This window comes from Anastrepha ludens, chromosome 3 (assembly GCF_028408465.1).
Source record: "Anastrepha ludens isolate Willacy chromosome 3, idAnaLude1.1, whole genome shotgun sequence".
Lineage (NCBI taxonomy): Eukaryota > Metazoa > Arthropoda > Insecta > Diptera > Tephritidae > Anastrepha > Anastrepha ludens.
Window position 1 is genome coordinate 19,446,408 of NC_071499.1, and position 12,813 is coordinate 19,459,220.

Below are 12,813 nucleotides of genomic sequence, written 5' to 3' on the forward strand. Positions count from 1 at the left end.
AATGTTCTGTTCGGTTTCCGCTGGGCATCGGCAATTACAAATTTTTTTAATCTTTTTTGTTTAAAAATTGTATATACTTTTGCTTTTGTATATACAACTTTCTTCTAAAAAAACGGTTACAAGTGAATCATTGAAAGTATTGCCCATCGCTGGCTACTACTTTTTCCCATCTTTCTGGTAGATCTCGTATACCGCCGCGCTAAAACTGTTCATCTTTTGAGGCTATCCACGGATCGAGCCATTTTTTAATGTCTTCATATGAATGGAACTGCTGGTCAGCTAGACCATGTGCTATCGATCGGAACAGATGATAATCGGACGGCCCAATATCTGGAGAATATGGCGGGTGGGGTAGGATTTCCCAATTCAGTGTTTTCCTCTATTCTTTGTTTTCTATCATTAATCAATTAATCAACGGCTTATTTCGGGCAGTCCTTCCATGCAAATTTTCTGCGCGCAAAACTCTAAGTATGTTTCGACTTCGTTCGTTAATTTTGGAGCGCTTAAATCGGATTTTTCTTTAACTTTGCGAACAATCCATGTCTTATCTGCATCATTAAATGCTTTATTTGGCCCAGATTTGCCCTTATCTAGAATAGAAATACATATTTCACATTGCCTACCGAGGGCCGAGCCCTATTAGGAAACACCTTTTGAGCACCTGAACACCTGATCTGGTGTAGCAGGCCATCGAATGGAAGTCACCTACAAATCTATTCGGATATAAATACAAAAAATGGTATTTCTTGCAACAAAATACATAACTTTAGGCTACTAGCAAAAAATAAATTTAAATATTTAATTTGATAATCACTGTACGTATTTTTATGGCAAGGCACTGTATGCTACTAAATGAGTTGACGCTTTTGCATATTTTGCTACAGTAAAATAGCAGCACGTGCTGTATAAACGGCGAACAGTGTTGCCAGTTTAACCAATTTACCGTTAGCTAATTGCAATTGATTTTGGCCGAGGAGAATTGTGTTCAAGTAGCCAACGACTTTCGATCAGTTTTGCAAAAATGTTAGCTGTAAGTGATTTGGTCAAATTAAAAAACACCAAATGGCGTGGAACCGCATAACGTTTTACTCCTCTCATTTGAAACTCTCAAGAATTTGCAAAAAATCGACCAAATTGTAAGAACTCCATATATTTCAGCCTCCTTTTATTACTACTTTTTTATGCAAATTGTGTTCAGCCTCCTCTTATAGGTCGTAATCGATCTTGAGAGGCAGTCGAACTATGTATATTAATATTTTACTCAGGTTTTCTCCCATTTTATCGTTACTTTACTTGAGAAGGTCAATTCTGGCAAGAAAATGACGTTGTAAAGATAAAGCATAATTTCAGCCAATGATTATGAGCAAAAAAAAATTTAAATGACGAAAACAGTTTTGCTTGTTCCCCCAATATCAGACCGTTAAGGGGTTCTCAGCGAATTTGACAGCAGCAGTTGATGCGCTGACGCAGCAGGGGTAATGAATCGGTTTGTTCTCGAATGAACTAAGAATATCTTAGTGATATACGATATAAATTAACCCAATGGCACTTCGTTAACGTTTGAACAACGCCTGATTGGACGAGTGTGTGAAATGATCGGCAGCCGAAGATCCCCTCACAATTTGGTTTTTTCCCCATAGTTATTGGCCAACCATAGTAACCATCCTTGTGTTCTACCAACAACACCTACTTTCTGTCAGCAAAAGTGAGAGGGATTTATAATGCATCCAACGGTTTATAGAGTACAGAGGGTTGAGCATATCGTGATACCGCTACTAGGTTCTGAGTGAATTCGGCTGTATTAGCTGTTGAGCTGACGTAATTGTATTAATACAGGGTGGGCCATATAGCGTTTGCTTTTTTGAACCACCTATTTTTTTGAGAATGGTAACACAGATAACATATCAAATGTGTTCATAATTTACTTAAAGATTCGACATTTGAGAAATGGGACGCTATACGCTTGAACAAAATTTTGAAACATTGAAAACCTATTTCCTCTTCTTCTTTTCTGATGAAGCTCATTTTCACATCGGTGGCTACGTCAATAAACAAAACTGTCGGATTTGGGGCTCAGAAAATCCACACGTTACTGTAGAGAAGCAAATGCATCCACAACGAGTCACAGTTTGGTGCGGTTTTTGGTCTGGCGGCATCATCGGGCCATTTTTTACATTTTTTTACATACAGTAAATGGCGAGCGTTACCGTGACATGCTCAACGAGTTGTTTCCAAAAATTGAAGAGGATGACATGGACGACATTTGGTTCAACAGGACGGTGCAACTTGTCACACTGCCAAAGTTACACTCGAACTTTTGGCTACCGTTTTTGAATTCCGATATCAATTGGCCGCCTCGGAGCTGTGATTTAAGCCCGTTGGATTATTTTTTGTGGGGAGCCGTTAAGGACAAATGCTATGCGAACCATCCAGAGACGATTGATGCTTTAAAACACGAAATCGAAGTTGCCATTCATGAAATTGGAGCCCAAACAATCGAAAATACGCTTAAAAATTGGGTTGATCGAATGGCCTACTGTAAAGCCAGTCGTGGCAGTCATTTGAACGATATTACAATATTTTTCATTCATAAATGGCAATGTTCAATCTTCAAAATAAAAAAAGTTTGAAAAAATATTGATTCGTTTTTTTTTATAGCCGATTCAAAAAGCAAATTTTACATGGCCCACCCTATATTTCTGTATCAATATTTTTTTGCGAATGCTAGTGGATTATTTGGTATTTTACTAGGCCACCTTAAAAATTCTGGCAGCACTGAATTCAACGCCTAGTATTTTCATGCCTTTTAAGGGGATGATACTTTTTCTTTAATTATGCAGGTTAAATATTGGGATACATGAATAATTTTCATTTATCTCTGATGATAAAAAAAACTCATTTGTGCATCAACACTTCAAAGGGGTGGGGTTTTTTTTTGTTTTTTGTTTTTTATGTAATTTAATATAATCAGAAGCGTTTTAAGTTTTAGTTGAATTTACATAAACTGTTTGAGAAAATTACTGAGAATCATTTAATTTCAGTTTGTTCATCTTAAAGCCAGAGTCAGCAGTCCGTAGCATTTGGGCAAATATGTAGGAAAAGTGGCACGTTTCGGTGTCATCGGTAAAAAAAAGTACCTTAGAAAAAAAAAGAAACAATAAAATTCGATTTTGTTTTGTTTTTAAGTTGGTAACAACTTTTTATTCGAACAGCTTAAATGGTAAATTGGATTGGTGTTGAGGTCAGAGAGATTGAGCGAAGAGAGACAACATATGGTAAACAAACTGCTTCGACACATTAGTGATTTTGTTTTGGTATCTTGGATATACTTTTGGTTTTGTGAAAATGTCTGATTTTGTGCCGAATAATCGTCATTTGCGGGAAGTGTTGATTTTCCTCTTTCATTCGAAAAAAAAACGGCGGCTGAAGCACATCAAGACCTACAAAAAGTTTATGGAGATGCTGCTTTAAGTAAACAACGTGCCGAGATTGGTTCCGTCGCTTCAAAGACGGTGATTTTAATGCTGACGTCCGTTCGCGTGAAGGAAGGCCAAAAACCTTCGAAGACCCTGAATTGGGAGCATTGCTCAATGAGGATCCGTGTCAAACGCAAGAAGAGCTTACTTCAGTATTAGGAGTTACCCGCCAATCCATTTCCAAGCGATTGCATGCTTTGGGAATGATTCAGAAACAGGGGACTTGGGTTCCTTATGAGTCAAAACCAAGGGATGTTGAACGTCGTTGTCGTTTTTTCACCTGGGAACAACTGCGCCAGCGGCAAAAAAGGAAGGGAGGAAGGGTTTTCTTCTTCGCATCGTGACGGGTGATGAAAAATGGATTCATTACAGCAATCCAAAAAAAATAAAGTCATGGGGACTGCCCGGTCATGCTTCTACGTTGTCGCTCGGCCGAATATTAACGCTGCGAAGGTTATGCTATGTATTTGGTGGTGGGACCAAGTAGGTGATATTTATTATGAGCTGTTAAAACCAAGCGAAAGCATCACTGGGGATCGGTATCGACGTCAACTGATGCGATTGAACCGAGACTTCACGAGCAGCGGCCGCAATACGCAGAGAGGCATAAAAAAGTGATTCTACAGCATGACAACGCTCGGCCGCACGTTGGCAAACCCTTTAAAATCTACCTGGAAACACTGAAATGGGAAATTCTACCCCACTCGCAATATTCTCCAGATATTGCGCCGTCCGATTACCTCCTGTTCCGATCGATGGCACATGGTCTAGCTGATCAGCAGTTCCATTCATATGAAGACATCAAAAAATGGCTAGATCCGTGGATAGCCTCAAAAGATGAACAGTTTTACCACGACGGTATAAGAGATCTACCAGAAACTGGGAAGAGTAGTAGCCAGCGATGGGCAATACTTTCAATGATTCACTTGTAACCATTTTTTGAGAATAAAGTTGTATTTGCATCAAAAAAACATCGAGAACTTAGTTGCGCACTTAAAATTTATCTTAGTTTCCAAGTCTTTAATATTAGAACAAATATACAATACACTTACATATGCATACGTACATATGTGTATAAATTTTGTTGTGCGTGTAAAGCGTGCAAACATAAAATGTAGTTAAATCTGCCGTAATGGGGAAAGCTCTGCGCAGATAAATTCTTTTTATTGCCACGGAAACAATATTTCTGCTTGACTTAGTTTGGAAAATGTGCACACATACAAATACATATATTGAAATTATTTCCACAATTTAGATTCAATTTCTGGCGAATTTTCTTCCTTCTGAATACATGCAGCAGGAATGCATAAGATTATCCATATATACAGGGCATCTTTTCCACTCATATCATTTGGATTCTATATTTCTTTTACTTTAACAGCTAAAATATCATTTGCGATGCGTAGGAAATTTATTTTATGGTTAGACAAATTTATTTTATGGTAGACCAAAGACATAGGCCACTTTTAAGCTGAGTGAAGTTGGGTACTATTAAGCACAGACGAAAGTCGAATGAGCAACAGAAACTGTGATGACTATTGAACGCCGTGAAGCTGTGATTTGGCTCCATTAGGCTATTTTTTGTCGGACACCACTAAGTAAAAGTGTTACGTCCACCATTTGAGGCGACTTATGAGTTGACAGATGAAGTCGTAGTTGCCATTGGTGAGTTAAGTACCGAAATTGAGAAACTGCACTGATATACTGGCTTGATAGAGAAATTGGCTTGACTGTAAGCCAGTCATAGTAGTCATTTGAATTAAATTGTATTCCATGTTGAAAGGCAAAGTTGATACGTGGAGCAACAGTTGAACAATACTCTCTTCCATGGAGAGCATTGGATCTTCCAGCAAGATTCCGCTCCTGCGCTTAAGGCAAAAACCACCCAGCAGTGGTTAAAAAATAATTTCAAATTCCTGGGTTCATAGTCGCAATAGATTGACCGTCTGGAAGTCCAGATCCGAATCCATAGGAAAACAGTTTGTGGTCAGAGTATGAGAACACGGTCTGTCGTAGACCGCTCAGAAATTTTGAGAGTCTCAAACAATCTTTGGTGAGATTCCTATTAATTTCGGGAGCAGAAGTGCGCGGCTGGCGCTTGATTATTTTTTTAAATAACAGCCTTATCGCGTGACTTTTCAGGCATTCCAGTTTCCATTCCCCTCCTAAGTTGAACGAATTCTTCTGCAAAATGCTAGGGATGATTGAAATGTTTCTTTTTATGGAATTTGATATATCTTTAATGGGTTTCCTTCATTTCGTAAATTAAATTAAATTAAATTATTTGCCTTTCCTCCAGGTAGTTTCTTTTGATTTTCTAACCATATTTTAAACAACTTCTCGTATTTTCTTGCACATTAAGTGAAAACTACCGAGACCATCGACTGACAGAAAAATACTAACAGAATGAATGTTAAATTCTACCAACAGCAACGCGCTTTTGTGTGAGTAAAGATTCCTTTGCAATAACCAGAGAATGTAAGTGAATGTTCATTAACATTCCCTGCTATTACGTTTTCAAATTCCGAATACTTACATATTTATGTGATGCAAATTCAAGCCAGCTCATGTTTGTAGCGGTTTGCATTCTTAACATTTTTTGATATGTTGAATTTTTTTATTTTTTATTTATTTATTTAAAAGAGTAACAGTTATTAATAACTATTCCACTTACGAAATAAGCACTGGCTGCCAGGGCCTTCGGCTTATGGTATCTTAATTAGAGTAATAATATAGGTAAGTAACTAAACAAGAGGATGGGAGAGAGGAGTTGAGTTAGTTTTAAAAGATTAGTGGGTAGTGTGAGTTTGGCCGGAGTATAATTTTATATATGTATATCTAGTTTTCGCAAAGAGTTAAAGTTTTAATTTAGTTAGTTTAATAAATTTACAAATTAAATTAATGCTATTGTCATCTGTGTTGTGGAGTAGCTTCGAAAGTTCAAAGTTAGGGTGAATTGCATTTCTAGTGCATTTCAATCCTGGGCAGGTATCGAGGAGGTGTGAAGTCGTGTAGTCGTCTGAGTTGCAAAAAGGACAGGCTGGTTTGACTGTGCTGTTTAGTATGTGAACATGGGTGGCTATAGTGTGACCGATTCGAAGACGTGTAAATATCTTGAGGTTCTTGGAAGGCATGTGTGTAGGATATATCGGCTTGATGCCAGTAGGGTTGTACTTTTTGTAGTGGTGTTGATAATTAAACCATTGGCTATTGTATGCATCCTGAAGATATGTTAGTGTAATTTTTCGAATATCTTTGGTAGTAAAATGTGCACTGATGTGAAGGGGTTCTTGGGCAGCTTCTTTGGCTCTAGTATCAGCGCATTCGTTGCCTTGTATTCCGGCATGACCCGGAACCCACATGATCCTTATGGAATTTTTATTTAATGCGATATTATTTCGGATTTCAGTGATTATTGGAGTTTCGTTAGAGTGGTTCAATATAGCGTCCATTACGGATTTACTATCGCTGCAAATAATGAATTTTCCGCCTTTGTTGGAGGTGTAAACTACCGCTTCAAGCAATGCAGCTGCTTCCGCTGTGAATACTGAGCAGTAGGAAGGTAAAGCCCCGACTGAAATTGTGACACCAAGCTGGTTTGTGACTGCAAACGATGTATTGGTCTCTGTTTTAGATCCATCGGTATAAAGGAACTCCCATTCGTTTCTTAAAGGAGCAACGATTTCATTAAAATGTTGGACGTATTCATTAGAGGAGGTAGACTCTTTGGGGAATTTCAGCAAATCCGCGATAAAACTAATTTTTGGATTCAAGCCTGGTGGGAAAACTGGGATTGGTGGCAAAATCGCATCTGATGTGACATTCAGTTTGTGCATTAGTTCAACACAACGTTGTATGGTGGACGGTTTGCGGATATTTTTATGTTGTTGCTTCGCTGAGTTGACTAGTCCAAGTAATATTTTATTTCTGCAGTGAAGAAGCTTGGGTAGGAGCATTATTGTGTTGCGGTTGACTCTGTGTGGTATATCCGGTAATCCTGCTTCTGCAAGAACAGCTTTTGTTGGTGATGTTGGAAACGCGCGGATACTCCTTCTAGCTGCCGCATGGTAAGGAGCATTTAGTAGTTTGATATTTTCTTTGGCACAGTGACCGTAAATACAAAGTCCAAAATCGATTTTGGATAACAGTAAGGCCTTTGTTACGTTAGCAAGTGTGTGTGGATGAACGTGGGAATGCTTAGAAGATAAAAACTTAATTATGTTAAGCCTTAAAAATAAGCTTATTCTAATGGCTTTACAATGTTCTTTATATGTAAGTTTTTTGTCGAATGTTAAGCCTAAAATCCTTAGTGTGTTAGAATGTGGGATTAGTACATTGGAAAAGGACAAACTGGGGAAGCAACATTTACGTTTTCTACATATATGAAAAGTAGCGCATTTATTTGCTGAGATGTTAGCGCCTGATATTTCTGACCATTTGCTTATACTGTTTAAAATGTTCAGGAAAATATAAGTGACTTCGTTAAGGTTTTTTAATTTGGAAAATATTAAAACATCATCAGCATATATAACATGTTCCACCTCGGCATTAGAGGCGATAATTGAACTAATTTCATTGAAAGCTATTGTGAACAATGTTACTGAGAGAGGTGAACCTTGTGGTATACCATTAAAGAGTCTATGAGCCTGTGATTTACAATTATTAACGCTGACTGAAAACTTGCGATTACTTAAAAAGGATTTAACGAATTTATATATTTTGTTTCCGATTTTCCAGCGCTTGAGTTGGTTAAGAATAACATGAATGCCGATTCTATCGAATGCTTTCTCGAAGTCTAAACTTAATACGGAAACGTGATTACCTGACGCTAATGCCGAGGATGCGAAATGTTCAAAGTATAAAAGCGACTCGGTCACTCCTATGCCTTTTTGGAAGCCAAATTGGTTGGAACTAAGAAGTCCCTTTGCTTTAGCGAACCACAGAATTCGGACGGAAATGATCTTCTCAAGGATTTTGGACATGCACGGGAGTAAGGAGATAGGTCTAAAGTTCGTAATGAGGGTAGAGGGTTTATTAGGTTTAGGGATAGGGACAATTAAAGCAGTTTTCCATTCTTGAGGAAAGATTCCAGCATTGAAAATATCATTGTAAAGATTCAGGAGTCGGATTTTGAGGATGCTGGGTAGGTTTTTTAGTATTTCATAGGATATTTTATCCAAGCCGGGTGACTTTCCTGTCATTTTTGAGATCGTGGAGTCGAATTCATGTTGAGAAATTTGGGATTCTATGAGCGAAGCTTCAATTGAAGGGTATGGGTTGGAGTAATTTTCAGGTAGGGTGAGATTTTTTTGCGAGTTGAAGGCGGAATGAAAATTGGAGTCGTGGGAGTAGGTCGACCAGGATTTAGCAAATTCTTCAGCGATATCTGGTGGAGCGTAGATTGGCCCTTGTTCATTATAAATAAATGGTATGTTAGAACGACGCGAGCTGCCTGTCAGCATTCTAATATCTGACCATATCTGTTTAGGGCTTGAAGAGGGATTTATATTTGCTGTGAGTTTTTCCAAGGAATGCCTTTTAGCTGATTTAAGCTCTTTTCTGAAAACAGCGTTCGCTTTTTTATAATTAGCGAGGTTGGTATCGTTCATGTGGTACTTGTATTTGGACCACAGTTTTTGCTTGCTATTTCTTAAGATGGTAAGTAGATTAGACCAGTATGGTAGTTTGGCGGAAAATTTTCTTGTATTTGTTTGTGGTATTGAGAGGTGGGCTGCCGAACGAATTATTGTTTTAATATTGGCAGCTTCTGCGTTGATGTTTTTTGAAACCGCTTTAGTGTTTGTTAGGGTTATGGATAAGGAATGAAATTTTTTCCAGTCAGCTTTTCCCGTTAAAAATTTTGATATCGGCTTGACTTCGTACCAATCAGGGATGGAAAAGGATGTTATAAGCGGGAAATGGTCGCTGTTGTGGAGTTCGTCCAATGTACGAGAAGAAAGGCTGGGAGCTATAGAACTGGATGCAAGAATGATATCAGGATGGGTGAAGGTTTGGTGTGTGGAAAAGTGTGTGGGTAGGCCATCGTTCAAGACAATGAGATTTTGGGTCAAAATTAAATCTTCAATAGTATTTCCTCTTCTATTGGAATGCTCGGAGCCCCACAATGGGCTCCAGGCATTGAAATCGCCTAGGACTATAATTGGGGTGGAAAATTTGGTAATTATATCAGTAAGCTCTTTGTAAGTAAAATTTTGGCAGGGAGGAATATAAAAATTAATTAAAGTGATTTTTCTTCCTATATCAATCTCGATAGCTAGGCAGGATATATTAGATGAAATAGGAATTATTTTATGATTTAAGCATTTTTTTATAAAGAAAGCGATTCCTTGCTTACACAAGGTATTTTGAGGCAAATTGTGGAAATAGCTATTATATTTATTAGGTGCGTATGTTGTTTTATTGGATGGAATATGTGTTTCTTGCAGTGCGACAATCGCCGGGTTGAATTCATTAATTAGTATATTTAAATCTATGTAGTTATTAAGTAGTCCATTAATATTCCATTGTATTATTTGTATCATCTATTCTTCTTTTTGGGGTGGGCTTTCTGTAATAACAGGTGGAAGAGGGTGGGTGGGAAGCTGGGAAAGTTGAGAAAGGAAGGAGAAAATAGTTGGATTTGTGTTGTAGTAATCGACTGAATTATTATGTACGCAGTCAACAGTGCTATCGATATTCGCGTTATATTCATTTGCGTTTATGTTTGCTGAGTTAGCATTGTTGGTAGTAGAAAATATTTGCTTGGTTTGTGGGTTACTATTGTTATTATTGCTGGTGGAGGGTAGAAGAGTGTAAACAGTGGGAGTAGGTGATGCCGGCTTGAATGATGTATTTATTGTATTTTTGTTACTTCCTTTTGTGGTATTATTTGTTTTGATGATATTTAAATTGTTGGGGTTTCTGGAGGTTTGTTCTGCTTGGTGATTAGTTGCATTTGTTGTGTTTATATTGTTTTGTGGATTACTGCAGGTATTTTTGGTTATATTAGAAAAAGAGGGTGAAGATTCATTAAGAGTGGGGGGTATTTGCATTTTATGTATTCTAATAGCCTCGCGCATGCTGCATTTCTTTTCAGTTTTTATTGTAATTATTTGCTTCATTTGAACGAATTTTGGGCATGATTTACTGGAGGCAGCATGATCGCCTGAGCAATTTGCGCAAAAAGTACGTGAGCATGGAGTTGGCGTGTGAGGTGGAAGTGCACATGAGTCGCATACTGGGGTTTTGTTACAACGTTTAGTTGTGTGCCCAAGGATTTGACAACTTTTACACCTCATCGGGTTCGGGAAGTAAGGTCTGACTTTGGTAGTGTACCATGAGACTTCCAGTTTTTCTGGGAGCTGATACAAGTCGAATGTGAGCAATACGACTCCACTAGCAACAGTTTGGCCATCATAACGTTTAAGGAATTTGTATGCTGAGACAACACCTTGATCACTTAAATTTTCCACTATTTCTGTTTCCGGAACATCATTTAGACAAGGCGCATAAACAGTGCCCTTAGAGTGATTAAGATTGTTGTGCATTTCGATTTTCACATCGCAAACTCCAATTAGTTTAGTTGTGGCGAGAAATTTTTTTGCAACTAGATCGTTTTTAACAAACAGAAGAAGGCTGCCGTCTCTGAGACTTGAAATTTCTATTTTCTCCGTTGAGATATTCTTTAAAGCCTTGTGTACGGCAAAACATGAATATTTATTTAGTTGTTTATTTGTGTTTATTGCGCTAGCCACAAGGTATTTAGGGTTGTCCTTTTTAATTAAAGGGAGAGAAGGGAATATTTCTCTGGTGATTGTTTGCGCCTTTTTTCTCTTTGGTTTTGGGCTTGTTGATAACAGGGCGAACCTTTTATCTCCAAGAGGAGGTCCCTGGAGGGACATTTAATTTTTTTACCACCACAGAAAGCACTTATAATAAGATTTTCTTACCAAAAGAAAAGAAAAGTCGCTAGAAAAGAAAATACACTCACGAATATAACGCAAAAGAAAAAGACCGATACCACTGCTGAGCACAACCGTACGCTTTAAGTGTCAGTCGATGTCAGTTGAATTATTTCTTTGAAAAGACAGCTAACTGTTTATATGTATTAAATAATGAGTATTTGTAGTTTACTACATAAATGTATTCCCTTTCTGAAAAGGTATTAAAAAATTAAAAAAAGGCGATGTAGTTCAATTTTTTACTACATAATTTTATCCCGTTTCGGAAAAGGTAGCAAAAATTTTAAAAAAAGTCGATGTAATTCAATTTTTTACTAAATAATTTTATTCCCTTTCTGAAAAGTAAGTAAAAAATTAAAAAAAGGTCAGTCTAAGTTAATTTTTTACTACAAAAGTTTATCCCCTTTTTGAAAAGGTAGTAAAAAATTTGAAAAAAAATCGAATTAACCCAGTTTTTTACTACAGAAGTTGATTCCCTTTCTGAAAAGGTAGTAAAAATGTGCAAAAAAAGTTCAGTCTAAGTCAATTTTTTACTACAAAAGTTTATCCTCTTTCTGAAAAGGTAGTAAAAAATTGGAAAAAGTGGATGTAATTGAATTTTTTACTACTAAGTTTATCCTCTTTCTGAAAAGGTAGTAAAAAAATTCAAAAAAAGTTCAGTCTAAGTCAATGTTTTACCACAAAAGTGTATCCCCTTTCTGAAAAGGTAGTAAGAAATTGGAAGAAGTCGATGTAATTCAATGGCTGCATAAGTTTATCGCTATGCCCCTTTTCCGCTTACTTCCAAATTGCATCAATGGATTAAGTCACATCCGAAATCGAACTTCTCAAATTTTACACAACCATTTATTAGTGAATAATGTGTTATAGAATTATTGGCACCGTTCAAAATACTACCAACGAACTGTTTAGTATTTTCTGAGAACTAAAAAAAATATTTTTTTTCAATTTTTTTTTTTTTTAATTGTTAAAATTTTTTTTTGAAAAGAAATTTTTTAATTTTTTTTTTTAATTTTTTAAATTTTTTTTGTTTTTTAATTAAAAAAATTTTTTTTATTTAATTTTTTTAAATTGTGTTTTTAATTTTTTTTTATCAAACTATTGACTATTGACCATATTTTATACTAATTCCATTGCAATTATTTTAACATTTTTCCATCATTCAAATCATTTTGTAAACATTTCTCTAATTAGCAATGAACTTTCAAATGAAAGAGGAATCAAATAAATATTTACCGAATTGATTCTACTTGTTTGTTTTTGTTATATTATATAATACATACATACACATAATTCTATTCAAGTTAAATTTAATTCAACAATCTCCGTCCACTCTGCTCACTTTTACTTGCATCAATAATTTTCCAAACTTCAAT

General features: G+C 36.6%; 2 protein-coding genes across 2 annotated transcripts in view; both read right to left on the reverse strand.

Annotated features, from left to right (window-relative positions):
- LOC128857096 (ras-related protein Rab-27A) overlaps positions 1-12,813 on the reverse strand; it is a 99,256-nt gene that overhangs the window by 43,022 nt on the left and 43,421 nt on the right. The gene's annotated exons all lie outside the window — the stretch shown is intronic.
- LOC128856583 (rhoGEF domain-containing protein gxcJ-like) lies at positions 10,019-11,023 on the reverse strand. The gene has a single exon (XM_054091892.1). It carries the CDS (start codon positions 11,021-11,023, stop codon positions 10,019-10,021), a length of 1,005 nt encoding a protein of 334 aa, XP_053947867.1.

Coding starts and splice junctions, on each gene's coding strand:
- LOC128856583 (XM_054091892.1), bottom strand. CDS start 11,023: ATGCACAACAATCTTAATCACTCTAAGGGCACTGTTTATGCGCCTTGT.